At 53.7% G+C, this 23,035-nt stretch overlaps 1 protein-coding gene across 4 annotated transcripts; it reads right to left on the bottom strand.

The window, feature by feature from the left end:
• Positions 1-1,590: 1,590 nt before the first annotated feature.
• Pwwp2b (PWWP domain containing 2B) lies at positions 1,591-20,994 on the bottom strand. 4 transcript variants are annotated; one of them, XR_010054906.1, is made up of 4 exons: positions 20,076-20,994; positions 12,490-13,883; positions 2,542-2,635; positions 1,591-2,305 (listed from the first exon to the last, which is right to left on the bottom strand). XR_010054906.1 is itself a non-coding variant. In NM_001108507.2 (3 exons), the coding sequence occupies exons 1-3, from the start codon at positions 20,198-20,200 to the stop codon at positions 2,292-2,294; spliced, it is 1,533 nt and encodes a 510-aa protein (NP_001101977.1). In that variant the 5' UTR covers positions 20,201-20,229; the 3' UTR covers positions 1,591-2,291. The 4 variants fall into 4 exon arrangements, 3 of the variants coding, with proteins under 3 accessions (NP_001101977.1, XP_006230528.1, XP_063124021.1); NM_001108507.2 differs by lacking the exon at positions 2,542-2,635 and having other exon boundaries at positions 20,076-20,229; XM_006230466.5 differs by lacking the exons at positions 1,591-2,305; positions 2,542-2,635 and having other exon boundaries at positions 12,189-13,883.
• Between the last annotated feature and the right edge of the window lie 2,041 nt (positions 20,995-23,035).

Raw genomic sequence — 23,035 nt, 5'->3', positions numbered from 1 at the left:
CTGGCCCCGGCCTAAAGCTCTTAAAGACACACAGTGCATTCCACAGGCAATGCACAGATGTAGTCTACTAGGTTCTGTTTGCTTCAGGATAAGATCTCTACTCTTCTGCCCAGCAGAGCAGGCCTCCCGAAGACGAAAACCTCTGTCACAGGCCACTAATGGCAGGGTCCACTTGGCTCAAGCTAATTGGAAGCATGAATTCCCCCAGTTCAGCCTTTCCTGGGGAACCCCTGAAAGGAAGTGCAGCCACTCACGACCTGGCATCACGTGACCACTATGCGACTGCAGGGCCTCTGGTTGTCCGGAGGCCAAAACTCACTCTTTCCAGACTGTAGGACAGAGGTGGGGAGACCACATCCAGTAAACAGTTATGGGTGGCTCCTCCATTTTCCTCTCCCAGCCTCAGAACAGGGGTGGTGGGGGCACAAAGGCAAGGCTGGATGTTCTCAGTCCTCCAAAGTCCCCTGTCATGCAAGGTCCCCACTTCCAAGTGTGCATCTTAAAAGGTTCTTAGGCCAGATGCTGGGGTACTGGGTGGGGGAGAGACCTGTTGCTCTAGCCATGAGCTGACACACAAGGATGCCCAGGAGCTCCCATTCGCCAAGACGCATCCCTCCTGACACAAGGGTCTCCAGGATGGTTGGGAGAGTCCCTGAAAATGGAGAGATGGTATGTGTGTAGGGTCTTACAGTGTCTGGTGTCACATCTTCCTTTAAGGCTTGAATGTGAAGAAGGCTTTGCTGCCACAAAAAGCTGGGAAACAAGCAGGGTGTGGTAGTGTACACCTTTAATCCCAACACTCTGGAAGGCAGAGGAAGCCAGATCTCTGTGAATCCAAGGCCAGCCTGGTCTACAAAAAGAGTTCCAGGACAGCCAGGGCTGTTATGCAGAGAAACCCTGTCTCAAAAAACCCACAGAAAACAAACAAAAAAAAATTTTTTTTTAAAAGTTGGTTGAACATTCTCCCACCTCCAAATCACAGATCCAGACTCACAGGATACCATTAGAACAGCCCTTGGGCTAGTCAGTGACGGATCTGCACCACTCTCCTTCCTGAGCCTGCAGAAGTCCTTAGAGGTAACCAGTACTCTCGTATTGCCCACATGTTCCTCCTGAGGGCTAAGGCACCCTCAAAACTCACAAGTATTTTCCATCAAAATCAGGAACAAGAAAAGCCACTGCCACCATTTCAGGACACCCCTTAGCTCTAATTGAGCCCAGGGAGAAAATGGAGACAGGAGGCTCCATTGGAGGAAACAACCAAACCATTCAGGTCCAAGCCTCTGCCTGAGGGATTTAGGGTGGGCCGGAAAAACCAAGAGCAAGGCCTGAGGCAGGTGACTGAAACCACCTAGTAGAGCAAAGAGTGACCTTGCTTCAGACTTGCATCCTGTCAGGTGACAGTGAGTGAGCAACTCAAGGGGCACAGTGCCACCTTGACAGGGGTGGCCAGGGTCCTTCTCCACCCCATTAGAGGATTGTAGCCTCTCTCACAGATCAGGCAGGTGCAACTTTGAGCTCTTCAGGCAAGAGCCTCAACACCCACTCCAGTTTATTTCTTCTCATGCTTAAACAAAGGAGCAGAGACAGTTTTCTTTTCTTTCTGTTTTCTTTTTGGTCTTGGAAGTGACAGAGGGGAAAGGAATGTGGCCTCACAGGGCAGAGCCGGTATCTCCTAACCTGAGGCCTGTTTTCACTTCTGCCCTCCCTCTCCCCTTCCTAGTCCTGGTGACATAGCAGCATCTCAGATCAAGGTGGCCCCGCAGGCCAGGGCTGGGAGCCAGGGACCCATGCTTTGAGTGGAATGTGGAAGAGAAGCAACTAGGTTTCTGGCTCAAGTACACAGAGACCCTGTACCCAAGGGCTGGAGGAGAACCCCATACGTGCAATTTGGTTTCCTCAAGCCTGAAGGGTGGCTCTTGCTGAATAACGGGGGCCAGGCCCAGGAGGATGTCCTGTAGCGAGGCCCAGCACCCAGACCAGGAGTTTCACAGGCTGGGCAGAAGGCCCTGTTTCTGTCTGAGGATGCCTAAGCCTCACAGCCACTAGCACACAAAGCAGCAAACATGTCACCAAGCTCCAGGACACTTCTGGGCTAGGAACGCTGAAGCCTGAACAGATACATTCAGCTGAGAGGAGCCAGGTGTCCTAAGCTGGGTCCCTCCCCATGCACACCGGCTCCTCTGGAGTCAGGCCAACCACTGTGCCCAGCAGGTTTCTGCACACAGCCAGCCAGAGACACATGGGCCCCTTGGACAGAAGTCAGAAGTTCCAGGACAGCAGCTGCACCCTCACTGTCGGTGACCTTGGGAGAAGAAGAAAGGATAGAGGTTACCAAGGAGTCAGTTGTAGAGAACCCTAGAGGGTTCAAGTATAAAGACAGAGCACTTCTGGGTTTGTATCACTGTCCCTTCAGCCTTCTCCTTTGGGTGCTACGGCTTTGCAGAGATCCCAGAGGTTGATCTGCCTCCCCACCAGCTCTCACCAGGCCAGTGAACCACACTTTCCTTGTTCCCACAACTTCTCCTATCCATGTCTCACCGTGCCAGACGAAGGTAAAGGATCTTCTAGATGGTGGGAGGCTTTGGAACACAGGATCAGCCAAGACCAGTAGGAGGCCCAAACACTAGGAAGTCTGCAAGGGAAGACTGCTGCTCTAGTAATGGGCTCACTACAAGGGGATCCTTGAGTCTTTCAATCACCAGAACATTCTCTGCCCCCAGGGTAAGGTAGGGCAGACCTTGAAAATAGATGATGTGTGTTTATGTGTGGATGGATGGATAGGGGGTGTGGTATCAGCCCCAGGCTTATAGATAGAGCCTTTCTACAGCTCCAAGCCTAGCCATGGTTACTACCCAGTTAGCATAGATACCTGTAAGCACTGTGGTAAGCCGAGGTGTTTTGGAGAAATATCTTAAGCTAAAACGGATGGCTAACATGTCCGAGGCATTAAAGAACTTCTCTTCAGAGCTGCAGATAGGCAAGTAGCAGGACTAGAAAGTGAATCAGACAGGAAGTAGGGACACTGCCAACTCCGAAGAGCAGATTCCTGTATGTTCTGCATGACAGGCTCCATTTATTCCCGCAAACCTCAAATCTCATTCCCAGCAAGCTAAGTCTGTCTGTACGTGTGGACGGGGAAGAATGTTCAGAGAACACAGAACCTCCGTCCAGGAAACAACTCTAGGGAATGGCTAACCAGAGAGACAGAGAATCTGCAAATCGGGAGCTGGAGACACCTCAGCACGTCAAATGCTTGCTGTGCTAATTCGAGGACTAGAGTTCGGGTCCCCAGCACCCGGATGGGTGTGGCAACCACCAGTGATCCCGACGCAGAAGGCATGAAGGGAATCCTCTGCTTGTGTACATGTATGTGCAGCACATTTGTGTGTGTGATTCCATGTAGACGGAGAGCAATTGCAGCAGGTCAGCCATCACAGAATCAGAGGGACCTTGTTCTCCGGACCCCTGAAGGCCCTTGAGAATCAAAGGAGGATTCATCAAGACACATATGTTAGAAAGCCCTGTGCAAACAGGTTCTGGGGCAAAGAGCCTCACACATCATCCCAGCAGCAACGTACAGTTGACCTATAAATATTGACACAATCTTCTTGGTGCCCAGCACTCTAACCCAGTCTGGCCCTACAGGTTGACCTACATCCAGGCTGGAACACATCTGAGAGAGAGCTACCCTGGCTAGGGAGTTCCAGATCTCTGAATGGCCTTGGGGTGCCTCTAAGGTCTGGCTAGGCTCTGTGCAGATGTAACAGGTGTACTTGCAGCAGTGTGCATGCATGAGAGTGTGTGTGTGTGTGTGTGTGCGCGCGTGTGCACACATGTACGCACATGCATGTGCAGCAGTGGGGTGGGGTGGGGTGGGGGTGAGGAGTGGAGGGATGGAGAACACCACTGAAAACCACATCTCCTGTCCCTTCTAATGAATGCTTTAAGGTTTGAAAGAGAAAAAACAAACTGAACCCTGGGAAACAAAGCTAAGTCTCTCTAGCCACTGTGGCCTGACCTTTGGAAATGTCCTCAAACATCCTATAGAGACCTTCGTTGGGGAAGGAAGCTTTGAGAGGAGACTCTCAAGGGCTCCTGGCCTCGAGCCTCTTTTTGTCCTACAACCGGGGCCTTCAAAGAAGCCCTTCCTCTCCCACTCTCAGGGAGCTGGCCCCTTACCAGCACCGCAGGGCAGGCAAGCTTAGCTGCTCTGGGTTGCTGACAGGCTAGAACACCAGGCCTCTCCAGAAACCCACATCCTGCAGGGTATCAGGCTCATCCCAGCTCAGCCCAGCCCACCCTGCAGCCTGGGCTACCTCAGCCTTCTCCAGAGCTAAGACAGCTAGAAGGATCACCCTTTAGTGCCCCAAAAAAGGGACAGGAACAACCTGAAGTAGTTGCTGTTTGATGCTACTCAGCCCTCGGGGCGTGTGTGTGTGTGTGTGTGTGTGTGTGTGTGTGTGTGTGTAAGCGAGCCTGCTTGTGCTAAAATCAGAGGGACAAGCCTCTAGATTAGCATGCTGACTCCAGGAGGAGTCAGGAGGGACCATGAGGGATGCTAAGCAGGGGAACCACAGAAATGCTTGCAGCAGTACAAAACACAGCTCAATTAAAAAAAAAAAAGTCTAGTAATGACCGCGAATGAAATGAACCTGTATTACCATGATCGTGTCACAACTTGACTCAGAGAGGAACTGTCCTCAAGGCCTTTGAATCACAGGAACATGGAGACCCTAGACTGTTGATTTCTATCACTGGGGCAACCTTGGTGGCTAACCCTCTTGGTGGAGGCTATTAGTGGTCTTATATCCCCAAACTATCATATTGTAATGAAGTGAAAAAATCATATGTGTAACATGCATTACTAAAAACAATTCAGTTTTGCATATATAATTATTATAATACCATTAAGCTTTGCTATAAAGAGAAAAGAACAGAACAGAAAAGAAAAAGCAGTTCCCAGTGTTGACACCAGAAGCAATACACAGTTCAGAAACAAGAGCAGGCTGGAGCATGGGGCAGCCTGGTCCCAGGCCTGGGCTCTAAGGAACTGTGAGGGCCTTGGGCTGACCAGAACATAGACATTACCAGAGTGAGATGGTGGGTGTGGCACGAGGCAGGAATGCTACCGGATGCTGTGGTCACTGAAGGTCTGGGGCTGATTGGGGTAAGTGACTTAGGGGTGGACAATCTGAGCAAGGGGAACTCTTGCTAGAGGTCGTGGGGCACAATAAGGAGCACTGTGCAGTTAGGAAACACTGTGATGGAGCTGGTTGTTCAGCCAGGACGTGCTGGATAAACACTGAGGCCAGGGAAGAGAACACACACAACTAGGAATGGATGATATGGTCAGCTCACCAGTGATGAGGTGAGCCTGGAAACCACCATCAAGTGGTGGAGACTGGAAACATTCTCCATAGGGAGAAGCTTATGTGACAGCTTCAAATCATCCCCCAAGTGAGGAAAGAGTGACTTCTTGATGAATAGTCTGAGGAGGAATCTATCAGATGAAGCCCAAAGCAGGTGGGGTCAGGGACCACCATGCAGAGATGGGGTTGTGGAGACCATGGCCATGACCACTAGAAAACAGGCAGTATTTGGTCCAAAAGGTTCAGATAGGCAGGGTTATCCAGAGGTTTTGTAAAGGGCCCATGATGCTCCCAGATACCTTAACACTTGGGAATGCCACTTACCTCCCCCAAACTGTCTGGTCTGCCTGCCTGCCTGCCTGTCTTCAGGCTCCCAACATGATACCCAGTGGCAGTGGCAGGGACAGGCCACTGGGAGTCAGTGGGTGGGAAGGCCTGGGCCCCTGTAAAAGGCCTGGAATTATAGGCCTTAGTTTCCTTCTGGAACAAAATAATTACAACCTTCCCAGAGGACCTGAGTTCCCTGAAAGCAATTCAGAAGTCAGCTGACAGCCCAGGGGGAGCAGAAGTGCTAGAAGAAAGAGTAGGTTTGGTGCGTTCCACTAAGGGATGCTGTTCAAAGGCTGGATGGGGGAGACACTGTGGTGTTGGGGGCGATGCACGGTGAACTCGGAGTCTAGAGGCATGTTCTCCTCTCCCCTCAGCCGGCACAGTGTGCTAGCATCTGCAATAGACTGACTCCCGATCAATATCTGCTTTTCCAGGAGAAATGAGTATCATGAAGCAGGAAGGTGAGAGGGGCCATCGTGTTCCTCAAACTGGCTGTCTCGCTGTCTTCACAGATGGATCTTTCTGCAACAACAGTTTCTTCCCTCATAGGACAGACCCTTCCAGATGCTACTGTACTATTAGGCTGATGATGTGGGGGCACAAAGGCAGCGGTTCCTGCTGCCTTTGCGGACCCTGGGCCAGTCTATCCTTAAAGCTGTCTCTCCTCTGCTACATGAGAGGCTGACACAGACAGTGTGCACAGGTAGTCTCATGAACAATAAACTAGGAATGTTGACTGAGCGGAATGTAGAGGAATTTTAATTCAGAACATGGCTGCTCTAGCAAGAGATCACATCCAAAGACCTTCTAGGTCTGTGTGATCTAGCCAGAGTACAGACATGCCTTTAATCCCAAGCGACAGAGGCAAGTAGGTCTGAGTTCAAAGCTAGCCTATTCTAGTAAGTGTCAGGTAAAAACCAACCAACCAACCAACCAACCAACCAACCAACCAACCAACCAACCACTTCAGGTCCAGGAGTGCTGGTACACTCCTTTAATCCCAACACTCAGGAGACAGGAATGCAGATCTCCGAGTTCTAGCCAATTCTGTTCAGTCAGCTCATGGAATTCAGAGGCAGTTTTACTGGGAGGGTTTTACAGAGACAGGCTAAAAAGAGAACAAGCTCCACACAGGTGAAAGCAGAACAAGCCAGAGAATGGGAAGGAGCCAGAAGATTAGAACAGATTGCTGGGGGTAGTTTAAAGCCAAGCAGGACAATTCAGTGAGAAGCTGAGAGAAGTCAGATTGAATCGGTCGGCCCGGAGAGGAGTTTGAACCAGAACAGCTGAGTTAACCAGCCAGGCAGTCAAAGTTCAAAAAGAACTAGAAAGGGTGAGCGTATTCAGCAGTAAGTCTCAGAAATGCTGAAAATGTTCTAGGCCTAGAATAGACTGTATGGAGGCTAGAAGCTTCCAGGACTAGGCTTAGGTTAGCAGACAAAGGGAGTGAGCCTCCAATCACATCAGGGGAATAAAAAATACTTTTACAGGAGCATGACTGAGAGGCGAGTAGCAGCCCCATATACTTAGGCCTCTGGAACCTGATCACGTCAGCTTCTATTGCAGACTTCCACAGATATAAGCCAATTAGATATTTCTGAGATGATTACACTGAACTATACAATGGACCCCCAGAGCCATTATGGGTCCTGGTCAGAAACGCATATGATACCATACTGAGGAAGAGGAAAGCTCCAAGATTATGAAGGCAGACTTGAGGGCTGTCGATGCAGCCAGGAACACTGGAAAGGAGCTCGAGAGCTGGTTACCCTCTCTCTCCAGCTTTCTGAGGGAGCCCAGCTGGGCTTAGCTTTCAGACCTCTGACTCTAAAAGAGATGTTTGTAGGCCCTGCTTTTGCGGCAGTTTGTTACCATGGCCACAGGACAAACTGACTCTAGGGAGGAGGACAGATCAGCAACGGGGAACATCCACGGCATGGGTGTGCTGTACTGTCTGGCAACCCTTTACAGCTGTCAGCCCAACATTCCAGCCACTTGAGGTTGAGGGTCAAATGCTCCCACGTCTGAGGCCCGTGATGTCTCAGTAGACACCGAGGGGTTGGGTCCTGGGATGACATCCCATCTTCTTTTAGGGAAGTGTCATAACTTTCAGTCCACACAGCACCCAAACACTGTGCTGGCCACCTGGCGACCCTGTGCTTCTGTCCCCAGATTGCCCCGGCACTTGGGAAAACAAAAAAGAGGTGCCATCAACCAGAACAGGCATGTGGTACACATCTCAGCCAATCCCCAGGCAGAACCTGGCAACCATCAACCCAAGTACCTCTTATCTTTATGTAGTACTGTGGTACACGGTAGGCAAAGCCCCCATCCAACTGCTGTCAGCCCTGAAGCTCCCTCTCTAATCGTATATGGCTTCCTGTCCCCAAGGATAGACTATTCTCTCCTGGACCCTCTTCCTGCTTACATGGTGCTGCTCTTGTCACCTTCCCCCACACCCCTTCCCCGACCCTGAGGATCTGAATAGAGCCTTGCCAATTATAGTAATGTTTTCTCCCTCTTTCCCACAGTACTGTCCCCACCAAATGTCATATTGAATGCCCCTCACCTCTAGCCTGTGGTACCAGGGCTCTGTGCTTTCCGCTAGAGCCACTTATAAGCCAGGCCTCTGGTTTCACCTCAATTAGCCCGCCAGGGCCACTGTGAGGTTAGTATTGTGGGGCAGAAAGAGGTAGCACCCTCTTGTCTCAAGAGTCAACAGCACACATCGCCCAGCCTCCCTAGCTTGTTTTAGCACAAACGACTGGACACTGTTCTGAGTCCTGTACTGCAAGCACCCTTGTTTCTAGGGGCAGGCCAGAGTCTGCCTAGAGCTGCCTCCCACAAACTCCTTTGCCCCATTTAGATCTCAGCTCAAGTCACCTTCTCCAGGAAGCCCTTCCCAGGTAACAGTGTGGGTCTGGGTTCCCACCAAATGATCGGTTTCAAACCCCTGTCACTTCCTTTCTGGAGCATGCCTGTGTGATTATGACATGCTAATTTGGGACCTGTGACTCAGAGATGTCTCCAAGATTCTCCCTACCCTGCTAGCCCATATCCAGTTGAGTATTTGGAGGAAGATGGGTCACAGACAGAGTAGCCAGAGGAGGAAGGTAGAACCAGGGGTTAGAGAGGAACCTGAAGTCACACCAACCCTTTGCGGTCTTTGCTGGATCTGGCTCGGGGAGCACCCACTCCTACGTAGGAAAAAATGGGTCGGGGTTGGGGATTTAGCTCAGTGGTAGAGCACTTGCCTAGCAAGCACAAGGCCCTGGGTTCGGTCCCCAGCTCCGAAAAAAAGAAAAGAAAAAAAAATTGGGTGGTCAGCTCCTGCGGGGCTCCAGGCATGGGCTGGAGCAGAAGAAACCTGCCTTGACCAACCAGGGATATAAGCTCAGCTTCCACACAGAGCTTTTTGCCCCCAGCCAGTAAACTCACACCAGAGCCCCTGGGTAAATAAAACCCTGGAGCCTACCTGGCGAAGTAAAGGCAGCTGCCTACAAGTTCATTCCTAAGTCCATAATGTTGCGGTACCCCTCACACATCCACAAGACAGGTGCCACTGTCACCCTGTGACAGACAAGGAAACTGGGATCTCTGTGCTCGTACATGCACGTATGAGTCGGGGCAGCCTAGCCTGTACATCTAAATCAGGACATACTTGGAGGAGTCATTGAGTCTGATACACAAGTGACATCACATTCCAGGGTCAGGGCACCTAGCTCCCCCACACCCCTGTCCAGTGTAGGGGGTGTCCACACCAAGCCCCATCAGCTGGTCCTTTAGCCATCCATCCAAGTGAGTAAAGGCTCTCTCAAGGACAATACTGAGTTCCATGCCTTTGGAAGGGAATATACCTACCTGGCTTTCTGTGATGGCGCCCACCAGGCACACAGGAGAGGGGCACCCTCCTCCCCCAACCTTGATGGACTGCTCTTCCTGCCACAGCAGGCTTCAGGGTGAGGTATGGCCTGCCAGTGAGCTGGACCTGGATGCTGACCTCCTCCATCTTGCCTCCCCTACCTGAACTCAATCCCTGGGCAGCTTCCTGTCCTCAGTGTCCAGGCCAGCAATTGTGCCCTTCACTGCCTCTCCACCAGCATCACAACAGCTTCTGCTTAGAGGGCCAGATCCGCAGGTCTCCCTCCTGTGCTAGCTGGAAGGGATTAACTCTGACAGCACCAGGGGCACTGCAAAGCACACTGGTCCACCAGGGGACCCTAATTCACACAGCGGGAGGCCCCAGCTCCAACGCTGATGAGCACTTGACTTGCCTGGCAGGAACCTCGTCTTCGTGTTTATAAAGTCCTTAGACAAAAGCAAAACACTGCCAGACAAGCACCGCTGAACACTTGGCTGCTATAGGGACCCAGTGCCTCACAGAAGGCAAAGGGCTGCTGGGGTGCATGCCGGTCCAGGCACAGCCCAGGACCAGGCACCAGGCAAACCAGTTGGGTGAGATTTTTTTCCCCTCTGCTTCCGGATAAACAGGGCCTGCCCAGAATCTACAAGGCTGCATTCTCCAAGGTGCAGCTAAGGCCTGGCTGGGCTTTGGGTAGATGTCTCCAGTCACCATCTCTGTCTATATAGCCGGTAGGAATCGAAAGTCAGTTTGGAAGAACCAGGCTAGACTCATCTTTCACCAGAAGCTGGGCTTCTGCCACGTAATTGGGGCATGTGATAGGGGCTTTCAGCCTTCATCCATACTGTCTCCAGCCAAGCCAGTGCCATGGTCAGTTACCAAAGAGAGGGCCAAAGCAAGGAAGAGCACGGTGAGGGAGGACCCAGCAAGGCAGAGCCTGGTGCAGAGTGCTCCAAGATTGGGTGTGGCTACAGCTGAGGTTCTGTGAGGGCCAGGATACCGCAGGGGCACTCAGGGCACATCACCTGACCCTTCTCTGTTTTAGCCTGATGGATGAAGCCCTGCCCTAGGATAGCGGAGGCCAGAGGTCGCAGCTACAGCCCCCATGTCTGTTTTGTACCTGCCTCATCCTACACAAAGGTCCCCCAACTGAGAATAGGTTTGGCTGTTAGGCATAACCAGGGACCAGTGGAGAGGGTAGAGCGCAGCCTGAAAGCTAGCTCCAAAGCCTGCCTCTGAATACTGCTTCCTCTCCTGGGAATGCAACTGACAGAGCAGTGAACAGGCTTGAGAGGTATCCCACATCCCAGACTCTTCTTCCTGAACAGACATCAGTTGGTCCTGCTAAGGACCGAAAGACTAAGGAAAGGCTATAGCCCAAGAAACCATGATGCCAAAACGGTGGAGTGAGCAAGTGGCCTGGGCAGACAGGTCACTGAGGGAAATAACACCAAGTCAGGGGGTCTAGCTGGAGGTAGATGCAGGGCTCTTGTCTTCTGAGTATAATCACCTGACATGACCTCCATGTCTCTGTACCATGGAATTAGCATTAAGCCAAGGATTAAAAAAAAACCAAGAGGCTGCCTGGGGCCAAGAAGAGAGCCCTAGACCTCTGTAAGAGTCATCACCATGATAATCAAAGCTGGAAGTGGCTATCAGATGTGAGGATGCCCAGGGAGAAGTGCAGGTAGGTTGTGCCCCTCATGTTTCCAGACACCCCTCATGGTGACCACAGGGCCTCCAGAGATTCCCCCAACTTCATGAGATGACACCCAGCGATGCCCCACAAGCCTGAACAATGACACTTCCTCACTACGCATGCTGCAAAGTCCAGACCTTATACAGATCATTTGAGGACTGACCATTAAACTACAGCGTTCTCCTAAGAGCTCAAGACACTGTACCCACCACCCAGAACTGGGTGCACCTGGCCACATTGAGAACCACTCAGGAACCATCACACCTACAGAGGAGGAGGGACGGGCATGCTGAGTGGAACAGACAGCTCAAGGTACTGAGGCCAGCTCCACTGGAGGGTCAGGATGCTCTCCTTGCCTTGCCTCCCTCCTCCCTGCCAGTCAGACGCCTGGCCCACTTAAGCAGGAGGTATAAGGCCACTAGTGTTTGGGGAGAGAGTAAAAGAAGTTCCCTCTTTCCTCAGAGCGACTGAAGATGAAAGCCTGCCTTTTATCCTTTTGCTCTCCCTTTACCCCAGCCAGAGTCCGGCAAACGGCATCTCTTTCTCAAAAATCCTAGCAGGGGGTTGGGGATTTAGCTCAGCGGTAGAGCGCTTGCCTAGCAAGCGCAAGGCCCTGGGTTCGATCCCCTGCTCCGAAAAAAAGAAAATTAAAAAAAAATCCTAGCAGAAGACTCATGGGCCTTCCTTTGACAACTGGCTGCAAAACTCGAACACAAACAAACATCCACTAATCGGGCCCTTGAAAGCATCTCTCTTGAGCTATGTATGTGAGCTCCAAGACAGCATCAGTGAGGGCAGCAGTGTTAGGACAGCCCCCCTTCGAGCAACAGGCCCAGCGTCTGGCTCCCTAGCCTCTGGATGTTGAACACAACATGGTGGTTGCTTTGGGAACAGCAGGCGCCTACTGAACACAAGACTCACCTGCTCCCGGAACCAAAGTTACATTTCAAATTGGGTCAAGAGCTCCCTTATTTCTGGGGCCACATGTTGTGTGGCATTTGCAGCCTCAGTTATAGCTTTCCGATACATCCCCTTCTTCTTACGGTTAAATCTCAGTTTGAAAAATTCAGAGAAAGGGGACAGTTTCGAAATAGACAAGAATGATGTAGTTGGAGACCCAAACCATGAGACTTTCGCTTCTTGCCAAGAGGGCTCTCCATCCTCCTTCTGGCCAAGGCTGATGTCAAGGACACGTGCTGGCCACCAAGGAAAACCATGAATCTTACCCCACACAATGTCCCCTACAGCCACCGTCCTTCCGTCTTCAGTCACACACTGTGAGACGCTCTGCGTGTGCAGCCTGACCGTGAGGGGAGGGACTGTCTGGCGAGTGTCAGCAGAAGACGAAGGAACAGAGGCACTGTCGCCAGATGACAGGTCTCCTGTGTCTGGAGATGTCACTTCTGAGCCAGATGATTTTAATTCATCCAGGCTGTCGGTGCTGCTGCACACAGATTCACTGGTACAGTCTGCTCTCCTCCCAGGGCAGTCGACAAGAAAAGCCAAGCCATCACGGCCATGTTTACCTTGGGGAAATCTCTTGAGGTCATCGTCCTCACCAGAACTTCCAGAAGACAAGTCCTCTAGCCCATGGGTAGAGCCATCAGCAAAGAGAGCAGGGGAGCTGGCCAGGGGGCCTCGTGGGCATCCATTCAGCTCCTCTACCAGCTCAGCCCTGTACAGAGGCTCATGCTCTCCATTCCCCAGCCGGTGGGGCTTCAGGCGGATTTTGGGAGGTGGCAGGTCTGAGACAGGAGGCACTGGACGAGTCAGCTTCAGCTTGGGGATGGAGGCTGAAAGCCCGCTGGATGGTCGGTCTCCACCACCCTTGGTCTCCCCATCCCTCGATACCTCTGAGTCCTGGCTGCCATTCTGTAGAGACTGTTGGGGGCAGAAGGGCTCCACGGAGCCATGCACTCTGGATGGGATCTTGACCACCTCACCCTTACCCTGTGGTGTGCTGTAGGAGATCTTGATGACTGGGCTCCTTGGGATACGCTCTCCGGCAACCCTGTCCTCTTCCCGCTTCTCCCTCTTGTTTCTCCTTGGTGCGGCCATGGCTATGACGGCACTGTCTTCCGGTTCCTCTGGCTTTCGGTATTCACTGTCAGGGCCACTGCCTAGCCTCCGGCGGGGTTTGGGGGTGTTCAGGGGGCCAGGACTGGCATCCTGAGGACTCACAGTACTCTTGCATTTCTCACATAGTACCTGACGTGGCCGCAGGCGGATTGTGCTAAGAATGAGTCTGCCTGGATCCCGGTTTCGGGAAAGTCGCCGACGGGTCCGCTTGATGGCCCTGGGTGGGGGCTGCGGCACCCACTGCTGGTAGGTGTTCCTCAGCCACAGTGGGTGGGGGAAGGGGGCACCCTCAAAGTAAGGTGGAAAGGGAGGCAGGTTCCCGGCAGGCACAGGTGGTATGAGAGGTGGGGGCGGCTCAGGCACAGCTGTCTTGGGAGGCTGATCCTTCTCAGGGTCTTGGTGGTGAGGAGGCAGAGGTCCTGTCTCCAGCTGCATCACTTCTCCAGTTCCCTCCTCAGGAACCTGGCCATGACAGCTGATGGCAGAGGAGTTGTCAGCCAGAGGCAGCAGAGTAGATGGAGACAGGCCAAAGAGACCAGACCTGGTAGAAGAGAACAAAATCAGAGTGAGGATAATGAGGATTCTAGCTATGCCCAGCGCCTGTCACCTAACCAGCTCTAGGCCTGGAAGACCGTTTGCAGAAATTAAGTCCAGTTCTTCGTCCCAGTCCCATGCTCCCAGAAATAAGACTCAGACTCAAAATACATTTACAAATACCTAGTCCTTAGAGCTAGGCTCTTCTTTGACCAGATCACACCTTGTTATAACCCATTTACTCTAATCTGCATTCTGCCACATGACTGGTTACCTGTGATCAGGTACCACACATCTGTCTCTTCACAACTTCCGGGGCAAATCCTGTCCCTGCACTTCACGCCATCCCAGAATCCTTTCTGCCTCCTGATGTCCCATCTCTTATTTCCTGCCTAAGCCATTGGCCATCAGATTTATTATTGAAGGTGCCACATCCGTACAGACCTAAGACATTTGCTCTATAGCCATCTGGATCTAGGTCCAGAGTGGTGGATTGACATTCAACAGGTACCCAGGCCCCACATGTCCTGTGACATGCCCTTGAGGGCTTCTTGGTCAGAGTATTAGAATCTGAGTCTATGCCACAAGAAAGAGGGCTTGAGGCTGGAATGCTTCTAGAGGACTGGGAAGACATCTGCATCCCGAGACAGGGCGTGGTCTGAAAGGGAGTCCACCTGCCCCATAGCCAGTAGCTGCAGAACCCAGGTCTCTGTTCATGTGCTTCACTTTTTCTTCCCTTTCTTTAAGAGAAGTAGGGACTCAGCTTGCTGGGATCCTTCCCTCCTCCTCCCAACCCCCCTTACTCCGCGCCCTCCCCCTTACTCCCACCGCAAGCCTCTTGGCCCTGAACAATGTCTTAAGGAGCCCCCTGGTCCCAGATGCCTACTGTGCATCCTGTGTGCAGGACGGGAGCCACAAGTGGCCAGATGCAGCCAGAGCCACAGCTGCAGCTGCCCTGAGGCTAGAGACACCAAAGCAGAGCCTTTGGGGTGCTGTAAGTGCCCAAACTCTCACCATTGGCCTCTACTTCCATGGTCTCTAGAAGAGGATTATTAGCCAGCCTGTCACCTCTGGACCCCACCCTCAGAAAACACCACAGGGTCCCAAATGAGGGTGTGGGCAGAAAGGGGGAGCTGGAATACCTGCCCCAGGGAGCAGCCTGTGATATAGCAGCAACTAGGTCCTGGGAAACATGTTCTGCCCTGACAGGACTAAAGGCAGAGAAGGCCCCAGGAGAGCAGGAAGGCACAGCAAGTGGCTGGTTTGGGAGGCAGAGCAGACAAAGGACCAGGGGTGGAGAGTTGCTGTTCAGAGCATACCTGTCTGGCAGCTTCCACAGTTACCTAGAGCATAAAGTGGGGGTTCCCTCTAGCCACCTCCTCTTATGCTCATCCCTGCAGCCCCCTTGTGCTGAAGGTGCTATTAGCAGAGAGCACTCTGAGCGTCTGCTTGCTTTAGCCCCAGAGGCCTAGGGCAGACTCTGCAGGCTGAGGATAGATACCGACTGGCTGTAAACCCAGGTCCTTTCCCAGAGTCCCTGGGCTGGATTCTCCTCAGAAATGGCACGGCCCAGGGAGCATGCAGCCACTCTTCCTTCCTGGAGCTGCTGCCTTGCCCCTGCTTTGGCCACACCCAAGGCCTGCCTAGTGGGTAAACAGAACAGCTCACCCCAGGCCAAGGCAGGCTGGCTGATGACCTTCCCCTAGGATGGCTGAGGCCAACTGATAGATTTTGGGAGGCCATGGCCATCAGGGGTCTGCTTTGGTGTTTCTAGTCTGTAGGCAGCAAAGGCTGTGGCTGTGATTTGAGCTCCCTCAACCCTGTAGCAGTCTATAGAATGACAAGCAGTGACACTTCCTCTTCACAGAAAGGATGAGGTGAAGGGACTTGCAGACATGTCCCAGTTGGGGCAGTCCTGTGTGTGATGTTGGGATCCACTGCCTCCAGGTATGAAGATGGCCATGGCACAGGGAAAAGCAAGTGGACACACTGTGATCTGGCCTGGGGTACATAGGGGATGTGGATCCTAAGACTTAGAACCCTCAACAAAAGCAGGCTGTGGTCCAAGCTGGTCAGTCTCAAGGACAGAGGCTCACAGGAAATGCTATAGATCTTGGCAGGGACAGGAACCTGTTAGGGTTCACAACAGACTAAGTGCCTGCTGAATGGGTGCAGCCTTGGGATAGAGGGTAGGTATACAGGGATGGGACCTGGAGATTGAGAAATGATTACCCAGGGCAGGAACCAATATCTTTATGAAGCTTAGCCTCGAACCTCTGATTTCAGGAAAAGATAGGAACACTGAGCAGGGTTGAGAAGCCCAGGAAGCTATAAAGAGGGGGCCATATCCAAATACAAAAGCAGTAGAGACTCAAAGGGGACAGAGATATAGGGCTTCCAGGAACAATGAGACTCTCTCCTGTTCTGCATGATGCTCTGATGAGGACGCAGTCCTGGGGACATATGGCCTGGCCCAAAGTCCACGGCAAGACACCAGGGGCCAAATCATGTCCCTGGGGACTCACCTGCAGGGATGCCTCAGCAACTCACCCAGAGTAGCCTGGCTAAGGCCAGCCCAGGGACAGGAAGAATACAGTTCTGGCTGCTTGCCAGAGCTCTGGGCTGCCCCTCCTTGCAGCTGCCTCCATCTGGCTTCCCAGATCCACAGGCAGACCCAGGATTCATGAGGCTGTTGGCACCTGAGTGGCACCCTCCCGCCCCTACTATGTCCGTCTGGGACCTTCCTCCCCCAGCTTGTGGTGGCAGAGGCTATCCCACCACTGCCTGAGGGTTGAGTCAACAGGCTCCTGGATCAGAGGCATGCGGATGTGCAAAGCTGGGCGGGAGTCTGCGGAAGCTTCTCTACATAGCTATGTTGCCAGGAGTCTGCAGCCCCAGGAAGGCCCAAGTCCAAACACCCAAGGCCCCACCTCAGGTTGTACACCAGGGCTTGCTTACTTTAGAAAGTCCCTGCAGCCTTTCTGCAGCCCAGCCATTGAGTAGTAGGGCTAGAGAACTGGATAGGGCCAGAAGAAGAAAGGTCTTGCAGGAAACAGTGGGCTGCTGGGGACTGCTAAGTATACAGAGGCCTCCAGGGGCCACCTCTGCTTCGGGAGTCAGGTGAGGAGGTTTTCAGGACAAATCACAGCCTGGATACCACAGCAATCCCTTCACCAGAGCATACAATTGGACCTGCACTGCATCCTTGGGCACAGACCCCAGATTTCCAGAGGAGAAGGGGTGGTTGCTGCATCCTGCATTAATTAGCATCAACATCATCCCTAAGCCCTAGGGCTCTCCTAGAAGCTCAGACCAGGCCCACCTCTCCCCCATGTCTTCCTTGTTCACTTTGCCAACATCTCTGTGATACAGTCCCCATGACCAGCCTGCCAGCCAGGTCCCCAGTACACCAGCTGTGATGCACAAGGTACCCGAAGTCCTCCAGTTCCTTCAGGACAGAGAGGATGTCTGAGCATTATGGTTACCTCTGTGCCTACCACATAATCTCAGGGATGCCTATCAGCACCTGAGCCTTCACCCTGGCTCACATATTCCAGGACAGAACTTGGTGCTCTTTAGCCTGGTAACAGGCAGTGACTGTGGTCTTGGCCAAAAAAGGATGTCGTCACACTGACCGTCCCAGCAGGTAGGCTCAGCGGTTGTGTGGTACAGCTTAAGAATCAATGGCTCAGATTAGAAGTTCAGAATCAGTGGATCTTTGCTGTCTTGCAGACTACCTTTCGCTAGGGTTACCTCACCTGAGGTGCTCAACAAGGGACATAACCTCCAAGCCCCCTGCAGAATAGTGTCAGCCCCGCCCTTTCATGCATGACTTGGGTCAGCACACTTTGGAAGGGATCCTCGATGTAAGCAAGGATCATAAAGGCAGCTTGTCCCTGGCACAGCACAGTGAAAATACAGGCATGCATAGGTACCCAGAGCAGCACAGAACTTGCTTCAGGCTGCTCTACAGCCAGGCAGCAGATTCAAGATGTAAGTGGGAGGAGGTACTTAGTATTGTACCGGGTAGCTCGTGAGCAAGACCCCGTCTGAGCTCCCCATCCATCTGCACACAAGGGAAAAGAGTAAACATCTTTCAGTCTAACTTCATGATGAGCACCAGTGGTGGGTGGCTGGATCCAGACTCAGACCCTTCCCCCGGCAGTCTATGTGAATGGGGCCATCCAGGTCACACTTCCCATCTAGCAAGAAGGATGCACGGTGATCAGGAATCATAAAGGACAATCAGGCCACGAGGCCTGTATCCAAACTATGGGAGCTCTGATGCCTATAAACTGCAGCACCACCTCAGGAATGCTGACCTGCTTGCTGCTTTGAGCCCCAAAGGCTCCCCTGAGGTGGGAGGAAATAGGACTTGGGAGCTCTTCCTTGGCTCACATCCAAGGACTGAGCCTCCATAGGAGCAAGGATAGGTACTGGGCCCAGAGGAGAAACTGGTACCTGGGAGGGCAGGTCAGCATGTGGACCCCATAAGGCTGAGAGCTGACACTGCAACCAAAACCACCCAGACAGCTCCTGAGCTGTGCTCAGTTCTGCCTGAGAAGCAGGACTGTAAACATTAGCTTTGCAACTCATAATACTATGGATAGAACACAGGAAACAGAAACAAGGGGTGCCCTGCAGGAAAGATCAGGGGTGGGGAAGGAGAAACAGTTTCAAGGCCAAGACTTGGAGGGCTGGAGGGGCAAGGAAGGGCCGCTTTATCTTCAGATTCTCTGCAAGGGCACAGAAGCAACGCCACTGCAGAGAAGAGAGAGAAGAGCTGTGACCACTGGCCAAGCTCTTGCCTCCAAGGGGCTCTGGTTATAGTAGACTGTGGGGGCACAGACACACAAACATCCCATAGCTGCTGGTTCCCAAGTTCAGGATCCCATCAGTTAGCTTCTGTCCATGAAGGGTGTATACATCTGCAAGCCAGGTTAGCCGATGGTCTCAGGGCAGAGATCCCACTATCTGTAGACACAGCCACAAGATAGGACTACCTCAGCCTATCTTATCTTGAGCACCGGAGCCGGAGAGCTGGGAAAATGCGGGTCCTCTGCTGCACTCTCTAGGGAGCAGGCTGCACAGGTAGAGCAGGGGTGCAGCCCTGCAGGCTCAGGACTGAGCCAGACCTGACAAGGGAGGACAGGGCAGACATCAGCAGGGTGGGGGAGGGCTTGCACTGGAAGCTTTCAGGTGGCCGGCTATTCTGCAGGCCCTGAACAACGTCACCCCATTTTAGGCACTCCCTGTACTAACCAACAAGAGAGGGGCACCAGTCACACGGGAGGCCATATGTTAAGTCACATGACTTGTTCATAAATGGCTTCTGGCACATCTAATGAAGACATAATGTCAGCAGGGTAACTGTCAAAGGAGGAAGGGTTCTGCTCTGTGGTGGGAACGCAGGAAAAATCTGGGCTTTAGGAAGGGAAAAAGTTGGGTCTTTGAAAGCAGAGCCTTTTTCTGTTCCTAATTCCAGAATAAAGCTTGGCTGGGGCAGAAGAGACACAGGCTGATTAATGCCTAATCATTTATCCGGCAGTGACAGCGCAGTGCCATGTGATTCTGGGTTCAGGTGGCTGCTCTGCGCTGCAGAAGCCCCTGCAAAGGCTGTACAGGTGGTCCCAGGAGCCAAGCCCGATGCGCCCCTCCAGTAGAGGCATTGGCCCTATAACTTGTATCTTCCACTCCCCCGCAAGGCGCCTCGCCCACAGCAGTGTTTCTACACCCCGCAGTCGTCGCAGCTGGTCTCCACCAGCCACTACTACAAGCCTTGGGCTTCCCCCCTCTTGTGACAGGTGAGGCCACGGCATAACTGACCCCCTCAAACGAATCGCAATTCTGCAAACAGTCGAATTCAACAGTGCGTCTGAACAAAGAAAAGTGCGTTAATTATGGCAGATGTGAGGAGTTTCAGGCAAGGCTTCCTGTGCGTCCCGGCCAGGACCCGCAGCCCCTCTGCGGGGCTGCACACTCTCCTGCCCCGAAAGTCACCGCGACTTTGGGAGAGAGCCACTTTCGCACCCAGACCGGCGGCCAGCTGGCGCGCCTCGAAACCCCGGCCCAGCAGAAACTGAAAGCGGACGCGGGGCTTTGCTGCTCCTCCCGAAGCCAGCATCGGAACCTTGAATCGGTGAAGGAGTGTCCCGGGGGATTCCGAGGAGTCCCGGGCCCGCGACCCTGCCCCGCTCACTTTTTCGTGCAATCCAGCAGGATCCCGGCGAAGCTGCGCTCGCCACAGCTCACGGTGACCACCAGCGCGCCGTTGACGACCTGTTCCACCCGCACCGGCAACCGGCAGCCGGCCCGCGGCTCCATGCTCCCGCCGCCTCCGGAGGCCGCCCCCGCCCGCCACCGCCGCCGCCGCCGCCGCCGCCGCCGCCGCCGGGTCAGCCCCGCGTGACGCCGCCTGACGTCACAAAGCTCTCTGAGCCGGCCGCCACCGCGGAGCTGGGCTGGGGCGCGCGACCGCGGGCTGCGCTCCCGGGAGCCAGAGGGCGTGGGGCGGTCCGCCCGCAGCGTGCGCCCCACAGCCGGCTCTTAGAGCTGGGCTGGCAACGCATTGCGGGGCCCCACCGGGCGGAGAAAAGGGTTCGTTAATCTTGACGCCACGCTGGCTAGGAATGCCCCCTAGGCGGCCTTGCCAGGAACCGAGGGGTAGCGGAGATACTCCCCGGGCCCATGCCCTTCCCCCACTCTGCTGCTCTGGGTCCCACCCCGGGCCCCACCTCCTTCCTGATCCTGTCCCGGGGCCACTCCCTGAGCCCGGCGCAGCCTGGGGCCCTTCCCCCAAGTACTCTGGGGTCCCATGTCTACCGGTCTGTACTAGAGTACCCCGGCAACGTCCCCTACGCACGGCTCCTATGTCCACTTGGTACTTGGGAAAGTCTGTGGGCGCGTGTACTTGAAGCGAGTCAGGCCTGGCAGAAGAGACTCGGGGTGCCGAGGGACACCAGTGGGACCCTTACAAGAGGCCTAGTGTCACTGTCACCACACGGGCGACCTGGCTCTGGGCTACCCAGGTGTGCTCCGCGTCTCCTAGGCGACTAGGGCTCCTGTCCGTTTGAGGACCTCCTAAAGCGCGGGGCTGGCCAGCACTAGTGTTGGGAGGATTATTCTATCCAGAGCTCTAGGACTAGTCTTTTGCGTCTCCTGGGACTAGGCTCTGCAGCACGCCTCGCCTAGTGTACAGTATGAAGAGCCACCTCCCATGAGCAAGAGCCAGGCTCCGGGGCGTGTGCAACCGGGCCTGCGAGGGCAGCCTGGCCATGAGTGGGAGGTGGTGGCGCCCGGCGGACGCCTGACCACCACCCTAGACCTCCTCCGGCTTCCGCAAGCACTTGCACTCTGGATCCGGATTCAGAACCCGTAACTGACTACCTCCAAGGGTCGGTCACGTTGCGAACCGGGCCTCTAAGCCTGACTTGCATCGCCTTGACCCTGCATTGGTGGCACCAGAAGGGCAGGGAGGTACTGACCACGGGTCTACTGGGTCAGCTTGGGAATGGAGTTCTTGCCCTGCTGGGACTTGCTTCGGGGCTGCTACCACTGACGCCGTTAAGGACAGCCCAGGCCGCCCAGGCGCCACTTTACCTCGCCTTAAGGCGACACCAGAGCAGATGAGAAAGTCTGGGCGGAGTCTGACTGAGGGGCAGTCCCCCTCCCACAAGCGTCTGTTTTCCCCATGCCTTCTCTCCAGAGCTGGGTGCTGCAGATTTTGGAGCAAAAAAACCGGTGGCTACAGGAACCATTCCCAGCTCAGTTCCAGGTGGAGGGCTGGTGGGAGGCTGCCCACTCGCTCAGCCCAGATACTAAGCATCTGTGCCTGAGTACTGGGAATGCCTGTTAAGGACAGACTTCAGCAGGACACTCCCCAGCCCCAATTACAAGCTGGGGACATCTATAATCTGAGCAACTGGGGCTGTGAGGGAAAGTATGGTCGAAAAAGACACTTGAGAAAGCAGATGCCCTTGTTGAGGGACTCCCGGTTGTAGAAGCAAGGCTCCCACGTGGGGGGCATGGACAGAGGGACACCGTGAAAATCGCCAGCTTATTGTGTGGATAAGGAACTTGCTTTTATTAACTCCCAGATGTCAGCAAGAAGGGCAGTTTGGTCGTGGTAAGGGACAGTGACTAGGAGGTCTGGAAGTCCAAGGGACACGGCGGGAACCTGGGGTTCAGTGGCAGGAAGCTCCTGGGTTGTTGATGGAGAGTAGAGAGGTGCCAGAGGCCACCTGTGCTGCTTATCCCGTCTGCCTGCCAGGTTTGTGCTGTGCTTTTTAATGTGTATTTGGAAGCCATTTTTCAAAACCTGTTCTCAGTTTGGTAGAATGTTTTAACAGCCAGCAAGGAGATGGATTTATAATTTAAACACAAGCCTTTCAGGGCCTTGTCCCAGCCCCACCCACCTGGGCAGGGAAAGTGGCCAGCCACAAGCTGCTTTCCCTTTGGAGCCTGGACTAGGCTTCAGGATCCACCTTCTACAGCTGTCTGGGTCCCTCTTGTCGATGGCTCTGTACCTGCCTCCATTTTACAGATGACCTCCTCCCTGGAAGGCCCTGGCAGAGAAGTATCCTCCTGAGGCTCACAGACTTACTACATAGTTCTAGTGAGGAGGCTCAGGCCTGCCAACCCATGACTGTGAAGGGTGCTACCACAGCCACAGGCCTGGCCCAGGGTTGCCTGGCCGACAACTGGTTAACTGGTGATACACAACACACACACACACACACACACACACACACACACACACACACACACACACGAAAGAGAGTGAGAGAGAGAGAGACAGAGAGACAGAGAGAGGTATATACAGGCGTTCATACATGCACTCATGAAGGCCGGCACACCTTGGCCTGACTCTTTTCTAAATTTACCAAGTCCTGCTGCCTGAGCCGTCCACTCCACAAGGCTTGGCTTTGTCAGAGCTGGGGCTTCTGAGATATAATCAAAGGGCCTGGTCTGGGTGGAGACCAGAATAAGGTCAGTGCTATGCAGGCCCTGGAGCTGGGTTCACTAAGCACTGTAGAGTAGGGCACTGAAGTACACCAGGGCTCCCTGAAGTGGGAAGGGTGGGGGTGGGGCTGTGGCTGGGCCAGGCTTACTTGAATGTCTTCCATGGCAAGGCTCATATAGTCAGTCTTTGTATCTAAA

This window comes from Rattus norvegicus, chromosome 1 (assembly GCF_036323735.1).
Source record: "Rattus norvegicus strain BN/NHsdMcwi chromosome 1, GRCr8, whole genome shotgun sequence".
NCBI lineage: Eukaryota > Metazoa > Chordata > Mammalia > Rodentia > Muridae > Rattus > Rattus norvegicus.
The sequence above is the reverse complement of the archived record's forward strand: the minus strand, read 5'-3'. Positions and strand labels throughout refer to the sequence as shown.

What these genes read in the sequence shown, in the direction of transcription:
- Pwwp2b (XM_006230466.5), bottom strand. Translation starts at nt 20,200, where the DNA reads ATGGAGCCGCGGGCCGGCTGCCGGTTGCCGGTGCGGGTGGAACAGGTC. An exon ending in CTGCTGGATTGCACGAAAAA is followed by an intron (nt 13,884 to 20,075) that starts GTGAGCGGGGCA and finishes CTCTTCTACCAG; the next exon opens with GTCTGGTCTCTTTGGCCTGT.